We start from the raw sequence: 23,227 nt of genomic DNA, 5'->3' as shown, positions 1-23,227 counted from the left end.
GCCCTCTCTGGGTGCACAGCGGACAGCTCGCCAACAGGCCCCTCAGTCCTCCTGCACCCCCGAGGTCAAAAGAGACGCAAACTATCCACAGGCTCTGTGTAGACGGCTGTATTACTGGCACCCGCATCCTCACACTCCATCCGGCTTGGTCCTGACTTTGTCATCTCGTTCAAGGTCACCCTGTGCATCGAGGGCATCTGTTTATCATGGGTGTCAGTGTCTTCAGAGAAAGAAATCTTTCAGTGGCTGGGGAACCTGAGGAAGGGGAGGATCCCCAGGCATGAGGTGAGTGGACATGCTCTACTGCTTTCCTTCTTCAGTTTGACCAGCCAGTGACCATTCCTGAGCCTCTGGGTCCCCAGGTCCCTGGGATGGACATAGAGAATAAGGGGCAAGGGCCATGATATCTGGGCACACAGCCTGCCCAGGAAGCCTGGGTTCCACATGGAAGCAGCAGAAGACCATGCAGAGAAACCTCCATGGGTTGGCAGCACAGACTGTCTCTGAAGCTGACTGCCTGGCGTGGGTGATCAGGGAAGGCTTCTTGGAGGAGGAGGAGGAGGAGGAGGAGGAGAAAGCATGAGGCCACTTACATCCTTTTGGATGAGCTCAGCATAAACCATGCAGGCAGCAGAGATCAGTTCATCCGCGTCAAGATCAATGAGGTTGTTGCAAGCCTATGTACAGAGATGTTTGCATATGTTTGTGTGTGTGTGTGTGTGTGTGTGTGTCCCTGACCTGCCTGGCACAGTGCTGGTGGTTGTACATTTTGGGTGGTGGTAAGCATAGCTTCCACACTGGCTCTAGGGAGTCCTGGGGCTCCCCTATGTGTTTCAGGAGCTTCCAAGAAGGAGTTGATTATAATAGGGGTGCAGCTAAAGTTCTTTTCAAACTAAGAGTTTAACTTTTTTTTTTTTAATGTTGGGAAACCAGGTCTTTTCACCACAAGAGCATCCCTGGGGCAAGGGCTGCCTGTGAGGCAGGCGAGTGCAGTGGTTGAGCCATTGAAGGCCTCTGTTCCAAGCACTGACTGGATGTTGGGCTGGTCAGGAGGTACAGAGCCCTCCGGTGTCCAAAGCCCTCAGCAGAGAGCTCTTCCCAGTCTTCCTGCCTGGGGGCCAGGGTCAAGGGAAGTCCAGCACTCCAGGAGCCTGGGCCCTTCCACTGGGATAGGTGGGGTGTTGGGGCCTCCAGAGGTGGGAGGAGGATGGCCGAGGGTGGCTCACCAGGAGGATGGCGTCACCACTCATGCCCTCTAGCAGCACCTGCTCGCGCACCATCTGCAGCATGCTATAGGCCACCAGCACCTGCAGGTTCCGGCAGGGCTTCCCAGTCAGCAGGACCTGAGGAGTTTGGGGGATGGGGTAGGAGCCTGGACTAGAGACCCTTTGAGATGATGAGGCATCCACCCACCCACCAGTGTCCAGGGCCAGCCTATCCTGGGCCTCACTGCTCATTCATTCATTTGCCCACCCTGGGGTTCTAGACATGGCTACAGCTACTGGAGGTTTCAGAGATAGAGGCCTCTAAGAATTCATGGTGCAGAGGATGGGGGTTCATGTGAGACTGGGCAAGAGTTGATGGGAGCTCAACAATCGAGGGGTGTGCCCCAAGGCTTGGAGATGGTCAGGGACTTGGGCAGGAAGACAAGCAGGCCAGGGAGCGGTGTGAGACAGGTGGGCGCTGACTTGCAGGGCACTGAATGCCAGGCTGATGGTTGGGCTGGATCCTATGGGCAGTGATGATGGCAAGCTGTTCCCAAGGAAGTACACCTGCTGACGGCCCAGGGCTGTGGGCAGAGGCCGAGGGGCTCTGAGTGCAGCCAGCACCATGGAGGAGGGGAAGGCCAAATGAGAGTGGGGGCAGGGTGCAGGCTGCCAGGGCTTAGCGAGGGATGAAGAGATGGATAGGAAGGAGCAGGGTTGTGGGGCCAACAAAATCCTGCGCCACTGAGCCACTGAACTACATCCAAGGCCAGGAACGGGGGAGAGACGGGAAACTGGCCACTTGGGGTGGGGACCTATCCCCGGTGTCCCCAGCCAAGCGTTCACCTCCCAGAGCCGCCAGACATCATCAAAGGATTTGAAGGCATGCTGGAAGCAGAGGCAGAACCAAGGGAAGAGGGCCTGTACTGCGCCCACGCCCTTCCCTTCTGTGAAGAGAGAAGCAGGTGCCACCCAGGAGGTCATGGTCAGGGGAGTCAGGGGAGTCAGGGGAGTCAGGGGACCACACACTCAAAGCCACACACACAGAGCACATGGACCCCTTGGGAACCGTGGCAACCATAGCTGTGACTGTCCCAACCATCCCCGGAGACTGGGGCCATGTTCACCGGGGCAGACCCCAGCCCTCTCCTCCCAGGGCCTGGACACGTCCCCAGAGCTGCCCCTCCCCTCCCCTCCCCTCCCCTGCCCTCCCCTCCTCTCCCTGCCTGAGTGGGGTCCATGCACGCAAGTGCTCAGAAAATGTGGGGTCCAGGAGAGCGATGAGGCGGCTGAGCATGTCCAGGTTCTTGCCCACCCCGATGGTGATGACACAGCTGTTCTCCTGCACAGGGCGGGACCACGGAGGGAAACTGAGTCTCCTCCTCAGCTCCGCCCTCCTTGGCTCCAACTCTGGAGGGGCCGTGTGTGGTGTCCCTGCATGTATGCGTGATCCAGGCAAGCACACACTTTATCTATGTTTGTGCAGGCGTGCTGGTCAGCATACGTGTGCACCTCTGGGTGACAGCGTGTGTGTCCGGGTGCATCATAATGTGTGTGCCCGAGGGTGTGGTGGGGACACAGAAATGTCTCAAAAGTGGCTCACAATCTCCTGAACCCAGTGACCACTTGACACACCCAATACTACTGCACCAGAGCCAATGGAGACAAGGACAGCATATTATTGCAGGAGTAGGGGAGGGCGGGGGAGCGAGAGAGAGGAGTGAAGCAGGGTGGGGGAGAGTGGGAGAAGGGCGGGGTAAGGTCAGGGGAGGGGCAGGGAGGGTGGGGGACTGGGCAGCTTCTCCCAGGTCCCGAGGAAAGGCTTCCTAGGGAAGGGGGTGCTCCAGGAGCAGCGCCTTCAAAGCCTCTCAACCTGGACAGAGCAGGGGCGTGCACTGGGCACAGCTGAGTTGCCTCAAGCCACCTGGAGGAAACACTGAGAAGCAAGACCAAAGAGGAGGCCTTGAAGGCCTGGCTAATGTTGCTGGATTTTCTTCTGGAGGCTGAGGATTGGCAGGATGGAGAGTGTTTGGGGAGGGCAATCCCAGCAGAGGGCGCCATTCCCCGGCCTGGTCACACCACTCACGTTCTAAGGCCTTCTCCATTCCAGGGCCCCACTCTTGAACACCCCCCCCAAGGCTTCTTTGTGCCCCCCAAGAGTGTTTAGGGGCTGAAGGAGTGGCTGACATGGGCATGACTGTCACAGGGAGGGCCGGGGCCGGGGTTCCCCCCAGCCCTCACCGTTTTCTGCAGGAAGAACTGAAAGAGCCAGAAGGTCTCGTGGTCGTGCTCTGCTATGAGCTGGAAGAGCATCACCATCTCATGGAAGCCCTGCTGGTACTCTGTGGAGGGGGCACTGTGAAGAGGGGCACCTGGGCACCTGGCAGCAGCTGGACGTGGCCCTCCTCCACTCACCTGCCTGGGTGTTGCATACATAGCTCAGCAGCAGGGTCTTCTCCAGCCTCTTCTTGTCCACCAGGACATTGCCCAGTGGGTCTTTGTCATAGAGCTTCTGGATGTCACATGCTAGGTTGGGGATGGGTAGGTGGCACCAGACCGCTTCCAGCAGAGGGTTCATGGGCAACTTAATCCCTCACCCAGTAAGGCAGGGCCTGGGACATCCCGGGGAAAGAGCTCAGCTCCACATGACACACTGACTGCTGCTTTTCTCCACCTCCGGACCTTTAGTCAGGCCATGAGCTCTTCCAGGAACAGCCCCCACCCCAGCATCCAATTCAAATCCAGCCTGGTTCAAGACCAAGGAAGGAGGAGAGGAAGACAATGTAGCAGGAATAGTGCATGGCAAGGAAATGGTGCTGGGCACATAGGGACATCTACAGACAGGGTAGGTGGATTAACCAAGGAGTGGCTGGGAAAATCCTATAACCTTCTGTCCCCAGAATTCGCTAAGAGTGAGGCAGGCTGGCTCTGACCTTTCCCTCTGCCCAGCCTCCTACCCACTCTACTCACCAATGTTGTATTGAGTCTCGGCAAAGTTCCGGTGCAAATTCTCCAGAAGGGGCTGAATCTTCTCATACATTTGGCACAGGGCCTCGTAGTTCTTCCTGCCAGGATGACACCACTGGGGTGGGGGAATTCCATGCAGCAGCAGCTGCCAATTTCAAGGGGGTACAGTGGCCTTGCCCACTTTGCCCGACCTGTGATGCTTTCTCTGGTCTCAGCTCATGCCAGGCCGAAGCACCCTCTACTATGGTCCTGGCACTTCCCAGGTTCTGCAGTGCAGTCGCAACATGTGAATCCTGGCACTGCAGCTTAATAATGGGGCATCTGCAGCTGGGGCCAAAGCTTGGGGCTGTCACCTTCCTCTCTGAGCCTGTTTCCTGTCTGCAGAGTAGGACTTGTCCTGGCCCCTGTGCCTCAGGGTTGGAAGGATCAGATGAGATGATGTTGGGTGTACTCATCAGTAGCTGGTGTGCAGGGCTGACTGGTGGCCAGTGGGTCTTGGTCACAGAGTTACTGGATGTCATATGGTAGGTTGGAGCATAGGTAGGTGACCACTCCTGCACCAAGACCCAAGTGTGGCCTTGGTTGGAACAAGAGTCTTTGCAGACGTGATTAAAGATCTCAAGAGGAGGCTATTTATTATGGATTCTCCAGGTGGACCCTAAATCCAATGACAAGTGTCCTTATAAGACACAGGGCAGAGTTCAGGTGACCTTGCAGGCAGAGATGAGAGGGATGCAGCCACCAGCCAGGGGACATCTGGTGCTGCAGACACAGGAAAGTGAGGAAGGATTCTCTCCCAGAACCCTTGGAGGAAGCCTACACCTTGCTTGGGGTTTCTGGCCCCCAGAACTATAAAACCCAGCTTTCCTCCCCTGTGCAGGGTGACTGACCTGTGTTCTCTTACTTGACTCTTAGAACCAGTCCATGAAACGTATCATTGGCCCATTTTACGGGGGGGAACCAAGAGGTCGGTGGTAAAGTTCAGGGCAAGTCTACCTGGAGTGTACATGGTAGTGCTGGGCTTTGAACTCAGCTTCCATAAGCAAAGCTATCCAAGTTTGCAGGCCACTTGTGTACAGAACCTAACTGTTTCCTCCTGGCTCCCTTGGAAGATCAGGAAGGGCTATTCAGAGAAAGTGCCCTGTCTCATCCAGGCCTTGAAGGAAGAGTGGAGTGTTTTGTTGCCACTGGGGACTGAACTCAAGGGCTTTGAACTGAGCTCCATCCCCAGCACCTATCCCCTTTTTATTTTGGGTCAGGATCTTACTAAGTTGCCCAGGCTGGGCTGGAACTTGTAATCCTCCTGCTTCAGCCTCCCAGGTGGCTGGGATTACGAGTTTGTGCCACCATGTCCAGCTAAGCATGGAGTTTGATAGGCAGATGATGGGGACGGCATTGTGGGTGGAGGGGACAGAGTGAACCAAGAGCAGGGAGGAGTGCAGATGTGGCCTGTGCAGGGCAATGTTGGGGGGAAGTGGACAAATGAGGTGTCAGCCAGGCGGCTGGTGCAATGGGAATTCAAGGTGCTGGGACAGGGGTACTGGGGTGAAGAAAGGCCCTGAAGTGTGTGGTATTGTAATGTTACCAGTCAGGCACTGGGCCTGGGGTTACAGATACAGATAGAGCTGAGACCCAGGAGGCCCAGCTCAGCTGTGGGTGGGAGCTGGGTTGAGGCCCAGGGAAAAGTGGGGGAAGTGGCTCTGCGCAGTTTCAAGGCCGAATGCACAGGCTCTAGGGAGGGCAGAATGCAGGGCTAGGGGCTAAGAGGGATGGACCGCAGCCCCACCACCCTGTGCTGTGGAAGATGGAGAATGTTCTACCTCCTTGTGCTGTCCATTGTGAGCCGTTCGTCCTGGGAACTCTGCCACGAGTAGTAGCCGGTGAGGAACTTCCAGGCTTCCGTCCTGACTCCAGGATCCAGGCCCTGGGGGTGGGAGGCGGGAGGCAGGAGGCCATCGGCCCTCCAGAGGCCTCCTCAAGGGCTCTGCCCATTCCTGCATCTGCCCCCTGCCTCCTGTGTGCCCCCAGTTGCAGGGAAGGCCAAGGGGAGCTTGCAGACCATACCCTCTCTAGGATGTTAACACAAATGAAGTCCCCGGACTTGGCCAAGTAACCATTCTCATCAAAGAAGCTACTCCATTCTGTCTTGTCAATAGGTGGTTTTCTCTTCGCCTGGCAAGGACAAGGGGGCCTTTGGCTTGTCTTTTAGTTTAAAGCAATTTTTAAAATGATAGCCTCTGGGCTTTTCAATAGGAATCAAAACTTACAGCTTCTGACTCACAAGGAAATTACTGAAAATAAGTAGAAAAAATCCTGAATGCACAATAATTTTCATCACACATTACTGTTCTGCAATAAAGGAATAGTTAAATAAACTATGGTGTAGATACTCAATAGAGCATTGTGAGACATATAAATAGATGTTTACAAGGGATGAATAATCTGGAAAAATACAAATGTTAACAGAAAAAAAGCAGAATACAAAATTAGATATTCAGTATTCCATGTCCTATACTCTATAGTACTATGATAGCATTTATAGTATTACCTGTGTACTATCCTCTATAATATTTGCAGTACTATTGATTATGCTCTGTAGTCATACCATAGTACTTACAGTAAGTACTACCTGTGTATGTACTATGTCTGTTATGTTGTTATAAAAACTGCACCACGTAACTATAATACATTGGGCATTAACCACTGTAAAATTTTAGAAAAAAGACTAGGAAAAAACCCTTCTCTAAACAAAGCCATGATTATCTTTGAATAATAGAAGTACAAGTAATTTTCCTTTTTTCTTGTATTTTCAAAGTTTTCTATCATGTATGCCACTTTGATAGCAGGACAGGATATAAGATAAGCACTAAGGAAACATACTCCTGGGTTCAGTTTATCTTGCTTGGAAATGTAAAACAGTTCACCATGCAGAATGGATTCTAGTTTAGATAAGGTGTGTGTAAGAGAGAGAGAGAGAGAGAGAGAGGTGTATGTGTGTGGGGGTGTGTGTGATGTGTTGGGGGAAAGTAATTGCATCATATGCAAAGCAATTAGAAATGTTTACAAAATAATAACTAGGTGTTAGAGATCCTGTTGGACTAGGGAAAGATGCCTGTTTTCCTAGGGTATCCCCTCCATGTTGCGCATTTCAATGTGCATTGAAATCCACCTTGCAGACAGTGAGGTGCTGATGGGCAGACACACATCTGATAAAACCTACTCCTGACTTCCCCTTAATTCCTGAATTTGGACAGATGTGACTCAAAATTGAGTTTGTATATGAATCATTTGAGGGTCTTCTTAACCTGAAGATTCTAATTCTGAAATTTGGGGGTGCAGCCTAAATGCATTCCTATCAAGTTCTGAGGGAACTGATGATGCTCCTGACCCATGGGCCATGAAGGAACAGGGCAGCCACAGGAAATACAGCACTGGGAAGTAATAATAAGAGCTCACAGGCACAGATAGGGATAATCCCACTAACTGCATGTTTGGAGGGGCTAGACTGCAAAAGACATTCTTGAATAATTTGTAGATGCTCTATCTTCCGAAGAGGGCCAGGGAGGTACAAAGAAATGTAAAGGGCTGGGAATGTGGCTCAGTGGCAGAATGCTTACTTAACATATGCAAGGCCCTGGGTGCAATTCCAAGCACTGGAGGGAAAAAGTAGAAAGAAATTTGACCTTAGTCTACCCGTGGGAAGCAAGCTGTCCCTGACACCGGGGCCCAACTAACCATCAGTGACTACTTCCACGTTTTCAGAATCGCCAGGCTTCCCAGCCCACTGCCTGGGTCTCAATGCCTGCTCTGCCACTCACTAGCTCTGTGACTGTCACTAGATTATGAAGTCTCTGTGCTTCAATTTTCTTATTTACAACAGAGGGATAACAGCGTCATTCACCCCCCAGGTTGCTGTGAGAATGGATCACTATAAATAAAGCATTCAGCACAGTCGTTGTGCACAGTAAATGCTGTGTGACAGCTTATTTTATTACTATCAGCCTTCTTGGAGTTCAGAGAATGGAAGGAAGATATAAAAAAAATTCAAATTAAGACCTGGTGATCATCTACAATAAAGCAGTAACATTTAAAACTCAGGGAAAGAGATGCCCATTTTGCATGTTTTTATGTATCACTCTTTTAATCACTATGATTAATGAGACTTGAGATTGGTTAAGGTCATTATAATTAGGAATTATGATTTTGAGAAATACTGGATGGAAAATTTTTATGACTGAGGCCAACTTCTAAGGAATAGATGCATTTTATTAACTGGGTTTGGAGCCACCTTCTAACAAAAGCCTTACTGCCGCCTGGTGGCAGCATACCAAAATTGTTGGCAAAAGCACCAAAGAAAATTTACCAGCTTGATTCAGGAGTGAATTTGCAGATTCGCAGATCTGAAACTCAGTAAAGTCAGAATGACACATCTGGGGAGAAAGTAGCACTGGCTTGGGGATATAGGGAGAGGGGATACAGCTGTCTCAATACTGTTGTTGGTACTGATGGAAAGGCCAAGGTACAACCAGCCCAGCTGGTGAGCTCAGGGTCCCACCCAGCAGAGGAAGAGGGCCACCTGCAACCCAGAGGCTGGGGAGGAAGGACTGGGGGGCTGGGGAGGGCCATGTACCAGGATGAAGGAGGCCGACTGCCTGGCCGACAGGCTGTTCTCGGGAGAGAGAGTGGTCATTGACCCCTGCAGACTGTCTTCATGGCAGCCCCTGAGGGGAACTCGGAACTCGCTTGGAGGCTTAATGAGCAGGGGAAGGTGAGCTGCCTTCAGGAGAGGAGTTGCATTTCCCAGAGGAACGGGCCTCTCCAGATGGACATCTCAGGCTTGAGCGGGGCGGGTAACTTCGTGTCACAGGGGCCCTGGAACCCGCATCACAATGACCTTGGCACATGGAGGCCCTCACCTGCAGGGAGAGAGACTGGAGCCAAGGGACAGAATGCGCTGGCCAACCAGAAAAATGTCCGTGTATCGTGGAATCTTCCATGGAGACTGGATTCAAAGCGCGTGGGGATCTGGGTGGGCTGCCTGGCAGAGGTAGGTGTGAGGCCTTTCTCCTTGTTTCTGGCTCTTCCTCGGACTCCCTCAGTTTGCCATTTCACCAGACCAATACTAAAGGACTCCAACCTGGAAGATATCTAGCAGCTGGGCTTCTGATGTTTGGGGGCTACTTTCAAAGATTGAATATCATTCTGTTGGGGGGCGGGTAATGGATCTTTATGAATCTCCCGAAGTGCCTCAGATTTAGTATTTAGATGGAAGTTTCTGGAGGTAGAGACTAATTTTGTTTCATTTATCTTCATATCCAAAGCACTTAAGACAGTGCCCAAGTCTTAGCTAACTTAAAGACTGTTGGTCTGGGTACCAACTGAATGAATGATTTCATGGAATAAGGATAAGTGATGCTCTCTGGGATCACCTCTCACTTCCCACTACGAGTTATGAAGATTTCTGCATGTCCCATCTCCCTCTTACCCTAAGTTCCTACAGACCAGCATCGAGGTCAGATGCTGTGCATTCCCCTTCCAATACCAGTCCTGCTATCTGTTTTGTTTTTTGAAGACAGGATCTTGATATCACACTGCACCACCATACCCTGCAGCCATGTTAGCTGAGTGGATCTAGAAAGCTGGCTCCTGTGGGCTCCAGCATCACCATTCTCCACCTTATGGACTGCTTGAGTTGTTACTCGGGACCCATCTGACTTGAAAGCATTCTTAGCCATTAGCAGATAATAGTAATGAGACAAATCGAATGTGAATCAGAAGCTCCAAGGTGGAATTTGGACTCTGACTTCAAATTTAGATGCCCCCTCCACTCTGAGCCACAGATTCCCCAGCCATGAAATCAGAGTACAATCAACTTCTGGCTGGTGTCTCGTTAGCACAATGAATCAGCGTCCCTGTGGAGGTCCTGGGTGGACGCGATTCATTGTCTTGTGCACTGGGACAGTTCTGCTGGCCTGCAGCACTGGGCACAGGGCTTTTTTGTTTGTTTTTTTTGGTACCAGGGATCGAACTCGGGACCTTTCACTTTTGAGGCAGGCGCCGGAACCACTGAGCTAAATCCCCGTGGGCACAGGGCTTTTACATCCAGCACCTTACAATCTTCCCGGCTCCGCCACCCACCCTGATATAGGCAGGTGGCGCTAGGTGCCTCTTCCTGCACCTGCTGCCCCTGGGTCTTCAGAGGGCAGGAGATGAGCAGCATGAAGTAGGGAAGGGCTAGACTAGGAAGAGGACTCCTTGCACATCAGGAAGGCCTCATTCAGAGGTCTGTGGAACTTTCCAAAGTAAATGTGGGGGCAGAAGATTTGGTGGGGATGTTACCCTTAGGGGTGACAGATGCCTCTGTTCCCCCACATTAGCATTGGAGACATAGGGAAGGAACTGCAAGTTTCCCGGGGAAGACCAAGCAGGGAGTTGGAGAAATCTGAGTGCTAAACCTGACAAAGCTTCTAAAATGAATGTGGCGAGGTAGATCATCTACCGAAGTTCCTCTGACCTCTGGCTCCCCGTGTGCAAATTGTAGGTCATAACTCTCTCCCAATTAGCTAGCAAGCTCAGGTTCCAGAGGCCTCAACTGCAAAACAGAATTGCAGGACCCTGCGCCCAAGCAAAAAGCAACTTGGTCTCTCCTCTTTCCCTCCTTCTTTTCCAAATTCGCGAGCGGGATTTACATGTGTCTATTTTTTCCTTGGGCTAAATGGTCCTTACCACATCCATTTCTGTACATAATAGCTGAAGGACTTTAGAGGCCCATGCATGACTTCTTTTGTGCATTTCTCCCTCTCTTGTGGGAATGCAGCTTCCTGCTTTAAATTTCTGCACGGAGATTCTTCAGGGCACAAGACTCCCAGGCTGTAAGATATCATTCTTGGTGTTTGCATTAGCCAAGTCCTGGGAGGAAGGAAACCTCCCAGCCCATCTTTCCTTGGATACATACACTGAGGGGGCTCTGCTGGTGAGGAAGGAGGGGAGCCCTCAAAGGTGCCTGGGACAGAGAGGGTGTTCATGAAGTGAGGAAGTGCCTAGGCAACTGGGTTCAAATCCAGACCCTACCCCAGTCTCTGCATGCCCCCCCCCCCCCGCTCAGCCTCCCCAGCGTGGCCTGGGCCAAGGGGCCCTCAGCCAGTGGGCTCGTCCCCTAGGTGGGAGTAAGGTTCCCTACTCCAGGCTCAACATGTGTGCCTTTGTTCTGCTTAAGCATGCGTGGCATCTGGCACCTGGCCAAGCCCTATGCTGTGTCTGTGCCAGGAAGAGGGAGAGGGAATTCTTTACCTGCAGCCCGAGAGGGGTGGTGTGAACCATCACCCTGGGGTGGCTGCAGGCTGAGGCCTCTACCCATGAGGACACCCACTTGATCTGCCTCTTCTCTATGTGAGTTCAGCCTAGTTCCATCCAGCAGTGCCTGTGTGAGTCGTGTCGTCTTCCTTGGCGACACCCGCCAACCATGGAGTGGGTTGACACAGAGACTGCTGCCCCTGGCGGCAGGCATTGTTATGCCATTTGCTGTCCCCCACACAATGAGACTCCTCCCTGGAGGTGGGAACGACTCATCATTGCCTTGACACCATCTCTTCCTCTGTCTGAGTCCCAGCACCCTGCTCTGTGTCACCAGGGAGAGGAAAGCAGCCTCTGGCACTAACGGGAAGGAAGCTGAAGAGGGAAAAGGGCCCCCACATAGCCCAGGAGCAGAGAGGCACCCAGTGCATGGGCACTGCTGTTAGCCCCAGCATGGCCATTACTACTAATGCCTGGGACTCATCTATAAACATCAGCATGAAAATTTCCTTCTATGCACTCAACTCTAGACAAGGTGCCACTTGCTTCTGCAAAGCTTGTAGTAACATCCATGCCTAAGCTCAAAGATCCTATGAGCCTGCCCGTTTCTGCTTCTCTGCATGTCCCCAGGAACCTAAGGGACCAGGATTACTATAAAAGAAACCAAGTTGACTCTAGCTCCTTCCCTTCATGTCAACGCAACAGGACATGGCTCTGAAATGCCATACAACTGTGTCCCTACTGACAGGTGTCAGCCCCTTCAAAGACATCTGCCCAGGGCTGCCTAAGTCTAGGGCTCTCAGCTCTTCGTGGAAATCACACACACTCTGATTCCATCTTGTTGCCGAGTGCCAAAGATCTTTGATGCTAAGTCTGTGCTTTCTCTTTGCCCCTGTTCATGGGGAACCAGGATAAGTTTAGGTTTTTGGCATCAGGGTTTCTGCCCTTTCCTCCACAGACCAGAGTGCTTGCGACAGTGCTGGAGACAGCTGCACATCATGTGTCACAAGCGTGCAAGAGCAGGAACATGGGTGGAGTGGAGGGAGACTGCTCTCTGCTGAGCGAAGAGGTAGCAAAAGCCTCCCTGGATGCCCCCTGAGTTACTGCTGCTGTAGACCACCTCCCAGAGCCCAGGGACCCTGGGGAGCATCCTTCTAGCCAGTTGTCCTGGGTGCCAGAAATGACCCAGAGGAGCTGCTCTGGTCAAAAGGGAGGCCTGAGCCCCAGAGGGCGCTCTCTGCCCCAGTCCAGCCCAGTCCTGCTCCCCAGGATAGTCCTCATGGCTGTCCCTGCCACCTGTCCCAGTCCAGGATGCTGCCCTTCCTGCTGCCTGCCAGTATTTCCTGTTCATTTGGCCCCCAGAAAGTCCCTTTTTGCCCTTGAAAATCCCAGCCACAGCTGCCTTATTGACACCTGCTGTATACCTCAAACGAAGCGCTTTATATTGCTGATGAGGACAATGGAACCTCACAGAGGTTAAGTTACAGGCCTGGGATTGCCCAGCTAGTATTCAGGAGCCAAGAATCTTCCTAGCTCTGCCCAGCTGTGCCATAGCCGGCCATCTCTGTGTCATGCGTCTCTGTGTCGGGACTCCTCTGTCCTGATAGCAGTGATGCGGGATCTGGGCCCCTACAGCTCTACTCGGAGTGGGAGTTGACTCTGCCTTCTGTCCAGATTTTGAGGTAGTCACTCAGTCAGGAAACGGAGTGTGTTGATGACGAGGGTGGGGTTGGGGGTGGTGGAGAAGCACTGCAACCCCGCTTGTAACGAGGATGGAAAGAGGGAAATGGAGAGGAAAAAGGACAAGAGATTCCAGCGAACACTAGGGACTGCTAATGAAGAGAAATAATGTGGCTAATTACACTTCGGAAGGCTATCCATTCCAAAATGAATTCTTAATGAAAACATAATGCGTTTCTCCTATAACTTAAATCTAGAAAAGAACAAGCAGAGCTCCCAGTGCAGACAAGAGCAGCTGTGTGTATCTGGTGCTGCCTTCACCTGGCTGCCACCCCAGCATCCTCAACCGCAGATGCCTGCCGTGCTGTCTCCCATGGAAGCTGCAGGACCAAGGCGTGGGGACCTTGAATACAAGCAGCAGGGTGCAAAAACACCAGGTGTGGACTCCTCATCCATTAGTCCTGGAGGCCTCCTCCCAGCAAGGACCCCATTATTTTCCCTGGCTCACCGTATCCTACTGCCCCCACCAAAGAGTTCTGAGGCTTAAATCAAGGGTGTAAGGCAAGCACTTTTGTGAGACGAAGGCTGTTTGCTAAGAAGGGTTTGGGGAGGATGAGCTCTTTTTTCCATTCTTTCTAGAACAAGCTGTAGATCAGAATGGGGAAAGAGAAGCATGAGATTCAGAGTCAAACAGACCTAGGGTCAGATGCCAGTCTTAGGACTCGTAGTGTATGGCCCAGGGCATTAAATTTCCCTGACTCTGTTTCCTTATCTGTAAAATGAGGCCCTCTGTAGATTGGTTGTGGGGTTTTAATTACGTCTGCAGAGTGCTTAGGACAGTACCCAGCATCTGCCAAGCACGCAATCCATGGCAATTGTGTCATTGGCTCCAGGACAACATTGCACCCCACAAAGCTGGCTCGTAGGATTCACAGGCCTCTGCCGGTTCCTCTTTGCTGCAACTACCTGGCCCAGGGAGCAAAAGACCACAGGCTCAGCTGTGATCACTGAGGTGGCTGCTGACCCTTGCCCTCAAATGGGCTGCGTGCCAAGGGCTCATCTGTCCCTTCAGGGCAGAGGGGCCAACAGGAAGCCCCTCTGGACAAGGAGGCACCAGTGTCTAACACACTGCCCTCGGCACCTGTAGCATTCTGCAAATGCTATCCAGCACTCCTCGAATTTAGCACCACACAGGACTGTAAAAGGCAGGACCCCATGCAACAATATTCACTCTTCAACATATTTAGATCCATGGAAACACACACAGCCCCACACAGTGTGCATACAAACATACATACAGCATGACACAACATACCCACACTTACATACTTCCTCAAACACAGCACCAAAGCAATCCAGGACACTTTGCCTCTGTGCAAAATTTGTACATTGAGGCCAGGAGATTTAGCTCAGTGGCACCACACCTGCCTCACAAGTGCAAGGTCCTGAGTTCGATCCCCACTACCAGAAAAAAAACCTTGCACTTCAAAGTGTGCACATGCACACACACAGACACACCTGCCCTCATAGGCACAGAAACCTGGGATCACCAGTCATGGCAGCAGTGTCCAGTGATACTCTCTTGAGAAACCCCAAGTTGAGGCCAGGGACAAGGTGACAGTGTGGTGGGGGTGTAAGGGCATCCTGGAGGGCAGGGCTGGGCAGAAGGGGACCCCAGGTGCTGCAGTGGTGGGAGGGAACTGAGTGGGCACTGGCAGAAGTAAAGGGGAACATTCTTGAGTCCTGGTGGCACAGAGAAGCTTCCTGATCTGGCCTGGCACACTCTAGCATTGGGCAGAGCGGGAGGGCAGATCGCATTTCCTCCCCACTCATCCCCAGTCATTCCCTTGTCTGGGTCTGTCCTATCTTGTGCCCTGGGAGACCTGGGGAGAGTGTGTGTCTGGCTGCTGGGGTTCTCAGCTCACAGATCTGTGTGGAGGAATGGGCTCCTCTCACCTTTTGTCCTGTCTCTGGGAGCCAGGGGGCATGTAGAGGACCTGCTGCCCACCTATGATCTGTCTTCCTCCAGCTTCCTGGGGCAGAGTCACCCTGAAAACCTCTGCTGCCTGCAGTCCCTCTGAACAAGATTTGCCCAATACTAAGGGAAATGAGAGGAAAAACACTGTCAAGACAAAAAGGAGCCCATAAGGTCGAGGTCAAAGTCAAAGAGTCGATTCCTCTGGGACAGCATCCAAGAAAGACAGTTCTATAGTCTGAACCACATGAAACTCTGGTCCTGGCCGAGGCTGGTCTTGACCACAGAGTTTTCAGTTGGTCCTAAAAACATTTACAGCAACTCTGCTTCCCAAGGAAACGAACCTCCAAAGAGGGGCAGTCACCTGCCCCAGGTCATGCAGCAAATCAAAGGCAGACCTGTAGCTAGAATACAGTCTCCTGCCTCCTGGCCCAGCGTCTTTAGATCTTAGCAAAAGGTGACAGTTTGAAGCCACACTTTGAAGGAAAGAGAGGGAGTGCCCCAGTGAGGGGAGCCCTTCGAAAGCTGGGTAAGAGTTGCAGGCAGTCTTACTTTCTGGTACAGAGGCGTACGTTTCCTTCTCCCTCTGACCCTCTAGGCAAGGCCAAGTGCAGGCCACAAAGTGGCAGATGCTGCTCATGCCCCTCTTCCTGGGGTGGGCAGGGAGGCAGGGCATGGCTGGGTTGGCACTGCCGCCTCTGCTCCAGTCGTTTGCAGAGAGTGGTGGCTGGAGAAGCACATGATGCAGCCGTGCAGAGAGGCTGAGATAAGAAGGAAGATTGATCTTTCTGCTGCTTCAAAGAGAACAGAAGCCATCCTGTCATCGCTACTGATCAAAGTCTCTGCAGAGGACGTGTTCTGTGCCTGCCCAGCCCACTGCAGCCCAGGAGATGGGAGTCCCGCTCCTTGGGATGCAGAGGTCTCCCTCCAAGCCCTGGTGCATGTGAGAGACCCCCCCCCTTCCCACCAGGGTCTCTGCAGCTCAAAAGCTGAATGTTCAACTCCATCCCAGCCCTTGCCCAGGCAGCCCTGCCCAAGTTGAGGATCTGGCCTGTGGGATCATGGTACAGATGAGAAACTGAGGCATAGAGAGGTGTCTTGGCCAGTGCCTCATTGCCGAGACACAATACCTGACACTCGCAACTTAGAAGAGAGGTCTATTTTTGCTTACGTTTCCTAAAGATCTCAGTCCATGGTTGGCTGGCTCTGAGGCAGGAAGGCATGGTGGGAGGGTCTGGCAGAGGAGAGCTGCTCACATCATGGTGGTCGGGAAGCAGAGAGAGAAGGGAGGAGCTGGAGAGGGAACTAAATCCTTTCAGGTCACATCCCCAGGGACCTGCCTCCCCTCACCAGGCCCCACAGGAAGTCAGCTATAGCCCCCCCTTATGGTTTATAGCTACATGTCCTCCTAAAGCCTCATACAGTCATAGTGGGGGCCTTTGGAAGGTGATTGGACTATGGGCCCTTAAACATGTCACGCTTCATCCACCCAGATGTGACTTATCCCTATGTCAGCATAAAGATATTTTGACAATTTTTAAATTTGTTTTTGTTTTTTGAGATGGTCTCACTCTGCAGTTCAGGCTGTCCTTGAACTCACTATGTAGCCCAGGATGACCTTGAACTCATGGTGATCCTCCTGCCTCAGCCTTTCGAGTGCTGGGATTATAGATGTGTGCCACCATGCCCTGGAGGAAAATAAGATATTTTTTGGGGGGGGAGCATATTTATATCACTTTTATTGCAGTATATTATTCTGTTTTATTACTAGTTATTATTAATCTCTTTACTATTTTAATTTACTAATTAAACTTTATTATAGGTGTGAGTATATAGGAAAAACACTATATGCACAGCTTGGTGTTATCTGAGGCTTCAAGCACCTACTGGAGGGGGAGGTCTTGAATGTATCCCCTTGGATAAGGGGAGACTATTGCATCTCTGTGTTATTCATTTTTAGTTTAATTCTATTATACTCAGAGAATATGCTTTGATATTATTTCAGTTTTAAATTTTGATAAAGTATGTCTTATGACCCAGAATATGTTCTGTATTGGAGCAATTTAAAAAGAACATACATTCTGCTTTTGGTTGTAGATTGCTCTACAAATGTCAATCAGATCAAGTTGGTTGATAGTGCTGTTCAGGTCTTCTATATCATTTATTTTCGCTCTACTTCTCTATCAGTTGGTGACGGATAACTGTTAAAGTCTCCAAGTGTAATTGGATTTGTCCATCCCCTCTCCCAGTTCTATCAGTTTTTTGCTTCATGTATTTTAAAGTTCTGCTGTGGGGTATACACACATTTAAGACCATTATGCCTGTGGATTTAATCCATCCCTATATCATTTTGTAAAATTCCTCAATATAATTTCCCTTCTCTGGAGTCTACTGTGCCTAGTATTAATATAGCCATTCTAACTTTTTTAAAAGTTAATGTTTCATGGCACATTTTTTTATCCTTTTACTTATAATCTATACATCGTATTTAAAATGAGTTTGCTATAGATAGGATATAGTAGAGTTGATTTTAAAAATCTAAACTGACAATCTGTGTCCTTTAACATAAACATTTAATGCATTTATTGAAATGGTTAGTGTATTAGCCACTTTCTCATCGTCTGGACAAAACATCTGACACTTGCTATTTAAAGGAGGAGAGGTTTGTTTTTGCTCCCAGTTTCAGAGGTTTCAGTCCATAGATGGTTGGCTCCAAGGCAGAAACATTATGGCAGAAGGGCCTGGCAGAAGAAAACTGTTCACTTCATAGTCACTGGAAATCGAGAAAGCGAGAAGAGCCAGAGAGAGATATACTCTCCAAGGACAAGCCCCAGTGACCTACCTCCTCTGATGAGGATCCACTTCCTAATAGCACACTCAGCTATGAAATAATCAATGGATTAATCCACTGATGAGTATGGCATCCCCATGATCCAATCTCACTTGGAATGTCCCATTTCTAAACACATGAGAGGTTTGGGGGATATTTTAGATCTAAACTATAACCACTGGATTCAGTTCTACCATTTTATTGGTGTTTTTTTCCATCTGTTTCTAATTTCTCTGTTTCTCCTTTTCTGCCTTAATTTGTATTATTTTAGTATCATAATAGTATTTCATTTTTATTTCTCCACTGGCTTTTAAACTATATCTTTTTGTATAGTTATTAAAGTGATTATTCTAGGGTTACAATATATATAACACTGCATGTTCTACTTTAATATTTCACCTCTTCAAGTAAAATGTACAGCCACATAAGACCTTTATGCTTGCTTCCTTTATGTTATAATGGTTACATGAACTACATCTATGTAAACTGAAAATCTCATTATTATAATTTACCTTTCAACAGACCTACACATTTTAAAGTACTTAAGAAGGAGAAAATATTATGTCAGGCCAGCTGTATTGGTAAGCTTTCCATCACCATAACAAAATACTGAAATAATTAACTTATATAAAGAAAAGCTTTATTTTGGCTCACATTGTCTTGGGCCTGTGGTGAGGCAGCACATCACTGGAGCAAAACTACCATAAAGGAGGGCGTGGGGAGAGCAGAGCAGAGCAGGAAGCATGGCTGGAGTCCCACAGTCCCTTCAAGGACACACCCCCAATGATCTATGGACCTCTCTCCAAGCTCCACCTCTTAAAGGTTCCACAGCCTCCAAATAGTGCCAACCTGATGACCAATATTTTAACACTTGGGCCTTAGGAGGACATTCAAGATCCAAACTATGGCAGCTACTATTGTTTTTGATTCTCTGCTTTTTTTCCCTAAAGTTCAAAAATTCCTAAAAATAAAAAAACAAAAATCCTGCAGTTGTCCTTTCTCTTTCTCTGAAAGAATTCCCTTTAGTATTTCTTTTAGAGCTGGAACTCTGGCAATGAATCTTCTAGTTTCCATTCAACTAGAAATGTCTTTATGTTGTCTTAAGAAAGATATTTCCAGTGGATATAAAAATTCTAGGTTAATATTTCTTTTCCTTCAGTACTTTAAAGATATTGTCACTGTCTTCTGTCTCTCATTGTTTCTGCTGGCAAGAAATCTGTGGTCATTTTAATTGTTGTCCTTTTATATGTAATACCTTGCTTTCCTCTGGTTACTTTCATTTTTTTTTTCTTTATCTTTGGTTTTCAGTAGTTTGATTAAAGTGTATTTGGGTCAGGTTTTCTTTGAATTTGTCCTTTTGAGGGGTTAACTGGGCTTTTTGAATTTATAAATTTGTCTTTTCACCAAATTTGGGAAGTTTTCGGCCATTATTTCTTCAAATATTTTTTCTGCACTAAGCTCTTTCTCCTTTCTGTCTGGAACTCCAATGACTTGAATATTAGGCTTTTTGATGATATTGTCTTGAAAGTCCCTTGAACTCTGTTGATTCTTTCCCATCTTTTTTTCTCTGTTGCTCAGATTAGATCATTTCCATTGATCTATTTCAAGTTCACTGATTCTTTCCTCTGCCATTTTCATTTTGTTACTCAACTTGAGTAAATTTTTTATTTTAATTATTGTACTTTTAGTGATTGAATTTCTACCTGGTTCTCTTTTTTAAATAGTTTTAGTTTCTTTGGTGAGAACTTCTATCTTTCCATTCATTTCAAGGTCATTCTTCTTTACTTCATGGACTGTAGTTAGCTCTTTTCAAGTTTTTGTATGACAATTCCATCATTTGGGTCATCTTGGGACCAGCATCTGTTAATTGTCTCTACTTTTGAGAGTAGTGGACGTTTTTCTGGGTTTTTTGTACCTGAATTAACATGAGGCATTTTGAATATTCTGTAATCAACCCTGTTTGATTCAGACTACAAGTCCCAACTTGCCTTCTACTTTGGGTCGGTTCTGCACATGCACAGCTCCAGGGTGAGGCTGGTATGTCAAACACAAGTTCAAGGGAAGTCCTTTATCCAGTTCTCCATGAATTCTCTTGCAGTCTCTGGCCCTTTTCTTAAACCTTGATCTAGAAATCTGGGGTTAGTCACATATAATCACATATTTCCCCTGACCTGATCTACCTCCAGGATGAAGCAGAGGATGGAGAGATGGTGGGGGGAAGAAGGGAAGAGAAGGGAAGGGAAGGGAAGGGAAACGAAGCAAAGTGAGGAAATGAACAAAATTCCCCTCATCTTCCCACAGGGGCCCCTTTCCAGTTCCTTTGGCCAGAGAGAAAGATTTTTCCTCAGAATTTTAGGCCTCATGCCACCTGCACGACAGAGTGTAGCTTTGCAATTGGATCCTTCCTGTGGGGCATGCTCAGGAGAGTAAAAGAAAAAAATTGAGATTCTCTCCTTACTCTCTGCCTTCAGAGTTCCTATCCCCTGTCCTCTGGCCAGAAAAGGAATTTCTCTTGGAGCAGTTTTTGTTTGTACCACTATGCACTTCTGGGATTTGGGCTCTTTAGAATCTAAGGTGGGCATAGGAGAGGGGAAAAAAATCCCAAGAAGCTCATTTATAATAGTGTTGGTCTTTTTTGAGTGTTGTTTCCCTCCTACACCTGCTATTAATTATTCTTCAGGGTCCATAGAGAGTGTTGTATGCATGCATTCTGAGTTTTTATTCATAGGCAGTGGGAGAGGGAGGGTTGAAGTGTGCTAGCTCCATCATAAGCTTGTAGACTTATAATTTTATGTTGAATGATATGGGAGAATTTGACTAATTTTGCAAACAGTATTGTACTATTTAAGGGAATGTGAAAGTCACTGCATTTGAAAATGTAATTTATTAGATTTACAGCAGTTTTTCAAGTACATGATGAAAAGATTTTGCTTTTTCAATTAGACATTTAAATTACTCAGGAAAATCAAATATATAAAATGTTTAAGTGTAGCTGAAATTGTTTAAGCAAATTTAATTAAGTTGTAAATGGCAGTGATTGTTTAAAAGAGTTTAGTTTTTTCAACCTGAGTTAATCAAACTTTAATTGAAGAAAAAGTGAAGTTCTTGTTCTTCTTGTATTACATTTATAAATAGAACTATAAGATTAGCAAGTGAAACTTAATTCCTTAAAAAAGCTGTTTTAAAATGCTTATCCTTAATAAATTGAATATTAATTCTAGAAAGGTGACTATAAATAGGATTTTTGTGTGCGCCCCTCCCACACACACATACACACCAGAAAAGCTGCACCAGGGGGTGCTGCTCACCTCCTCCACTCTCAGGCAACTCCCACAGGTAGAAAGTTGTCTCTTTCTACTGAAACCCATGGGTCGTGTAGACTGCAGAAGATACAAGCTTTTCGAGATAGATTGGAGCATTCCCTTCACTCCCCTGAGCCTCAGTTTCCTTATCTGTAAAATACGAGGCCTGTTGTGAAGATTCAATGAGACAGTGACCGTATGGAGCATGCATGTGATGTGCTGGGTACAGAGAGCTGAAGTATTGCTGGTAGCAGTTGGGCAAAGTGAGAGTAGAAAACTATAGCTGTCACTGGTGTCATCTCTGCGCCAATTCCAAGGTGCCAGGCCTTGGTGCTGGGCCTGGGAAAGGCACTGAGAAGCCAAATTCCTGTCCCGCTGCATGACTGTTTCCATTGCCCTGGCAACTCCTGTTGGAGCAGCTGGTGTCCAGTGTCACCAGGTAGTGGCTGAAAGATGCAGAGCTTTAATCTCAGAGAGAATGATGTTGAGTCTCCAGCCCTGTTTCTTCCTCTTGGGAGGCTGGAGAAAGCTGACTTTCCAAGACTGTGGGGCTGAGGATCCTTAGCTCACAGAGTGGATTGGGGTTCTAAGCCACCCAGCAGAGCACCCAGTCCCGGATGGGCTGTGTCCATGAAGTTATCTTGTGCCTCCATGGTGTATATCTTCCAAAATGGACTCTTTGGCCCCAGCTAATCCCATTAACTTGTCTATACTGACCCTTGTTACTCGATGACCCATGTTACTTGGTGGACACAGGCTCAGGTTCTAGTCCCAGGACTGAACACTTAGGTGAAGCCCCTCCTCGTCCCTGGGACTCAGTTTCCTCACTCTAGATTGGATGTGAAAATTTGCATTCTGTCCCCTCAGGCCCCATGTGGTTCAGATGGCCCATGAATGGGGGGGGGTTAGTTCTCAGGGGTGGGAGGTGTAAGTAGAGCAGGTTCTCTGGCTTCTTCTCATCCTTACAGGAAGTTGGCTGTCTTGTGTCACCACAACCTGGCAATGGCCACCATTCTGGCAGAGCACTCAGGGTTGCGTCTGAATCACCCATTCATCAGCCGTGTGTTTTTGATTTTGGAGCAAATGCTACTGTGACAGAAGCAGCAGGGGGGCTCCTGGATCCTCAGTACTTTCCCTGCCTCCTCTTGAGCTCCCACCAGCTGTTGTGGGTTCTCCTGTGAACATCTGTATGTGTGGGGCTCTGTCCTTGAGTTGTGATGGGTCAGCAAGGACAAACCCTGGGGTCTGGTTCTTCTGCCTTTTAGGCCATGTGACCTGAACCCTGTAGGCTCATTCACTGTAGCAGCAACTTCGTCCTAAAATTCCCACCTCTCTTCTGAACCTCTTCACCCACGCATCCACTTCTGTCCCATTCTGTCTTGCTCTGGCCTCTTAGTGTTCTCTGGGTGGCTCTGCCACTAGGCAGGTAGTTTCTGAAGAGAAGGTCCAGGAACACCATCTCCTCTAACTTGCTGATAGCTGGTACCTGGGAAGGCAAAGGGGCTTCTGAACCTACATACTGGCTGGGGCAGTCAAAGTGAGGGGCAGAGACCAGGTCCTGGCTGCTGTGCCCCTCAAAGACTAGACCAAGAAAAAAAGGCTCACAAAGGAAGGGCATGAAGCCCCGCAATGAGGCCTCAAGCATATTGGGGAGCATCTGACTGGTCTCCAATGAAAACATCTCCTATGTGCAGAGCCTGTGGTGACAGAAAGCCTTTCCTGTCCCTGTTGTCATTTGACAGAGTGTCCATTACTACCTCTTACCTGCATAAAAGATATCCAGGTGTCCAAAGAACATTCAGACTTCCCGAGGCCACAGGGGTCCCAAGGGCAAATGCCCAGACTAGTGGTTCAGGCTTCTGACTTGCAGCCTGTCTGTCTCTAGCACTGCAGGGCAGGGTGGGAGGAGGTGGGGTGAGAACAGAGCCAAAAAGAACAGCCCTTCTGCACCCACACAGCCTTTCTGTGATTCCTT

General features: G+C 49.1%; 1 protein-coding gene and 2 long non-coding RNA genes across 4 annotated transcripts in view; 2 read left to right on the top strand and 1 right to left on the bottom strand.

The window, feature by feature from the left end:
• Positions 1-103: 103 nt before the first annotated feature.
• Tbc1d21 (TBC1 domain family member 21) lies at positions 104-9,035 on the bottom strand. 2 transcript variants are annotated; one of them, XM_004855496.4, is made up of 11 exons: positions 8,803-8,986; positions 6,237-6,344; positions 5,993-6,096; positions 4,176-4,270; positions 3,621-3,731; positions 3,447-3,547; positions 2,451-2,547; positions 2,052-2,152; positions 1,227-1,343; positions 594-677; positions 104-255 (listed from the first exon to the last, which is right to left on the bottom strand). In XM_004855496.4, the coding sequence occupies exons 1-11, from the start codon at positions 8,860-8,862 to the stop codon at positions 223-225; spliced, it is 1,011 nt and encodes a 336-aa protein (XP_004855553.1). In that variant the 5' UTR covers positions 8,863-8,986; the 3' UTR covers positions 104-222. The 2 variants fall into 2 exon arrangements, with proteins under 2 accessions (XP_004855553.1, XP_012931603.1); XM_013076149.3 differs by lacking the exon at positions 6,237-6,344 and having other exon boundaries at positions 8,803-9,035.
• The window catches only part of LOC110344160 (uncharacterized), a 44,231-nt gene continuing 21,176 nt past the window's right edge, over positions 173-23,227 (top strand). The window contains exon 1 of the long non-coding RNA XR_002386511.2: positions 173-285. This is a non-coding gene — a long non-coding RNA (uncharacterized LOC110344160). The remainder of the gene's footprint in view (positions 286-23,227) is intronic.
• LOC110344159 (uncharacterized) lies at positions 9,056-13,578 on the top strand. Its single transcript, XR_002386510.2, has 2 exons — positions 9,056-9,219; positions 13,403-13,578. It is a non-coding gene; the product is annotated as an uncharacterized LOC110344159 (long non-coding RNA).

The sequence above is a fragment of the Heterocephalus glaber genome, unplaced genomic scaffold (assembly GCF_053883595.1).
Source record: "Heterocephalus glaber isolate CG9 unplaced genomic scaffold, H.glaber_assembly_v1.0 deba00001689, whole genome shotgun sequence".
NCBI lineage: Eukaryota > Metazoa > Chordata > Mammalia > Rodentia > Bathyergidae > Heterocephalus > Heterocephalus glaber.
This window is presented reverse-complemented; position numbering and strand designations above follow the sequence as displayed.

Excerpts from the sequence above, each read along its gene's own strand:
- Tbc1d21 (XM_004855496.4), bottom strand. The coding sequence starts at position 8,862 with ATGACCACTCTCTCTCCCGAGAACAGCCTGTCGGCCAGGCAGTCGGCC. Across the intron at positions 2,548-3,446 it reads AGTTCTTCCTGCAGAAAACG|GAGAACAGCTGTGTCATCAC; the intron begins GTGAGGGCTGGG and ends CGCCCTGTGCAG. Across the intron at positions 256-593 it reads CTGAGCTCATCCAAAAGGAT|GTTCCCCAGCCACTGAAAGA; the intron begins GTAAGTGGCCTC and ends CCCCTTCCTCAG.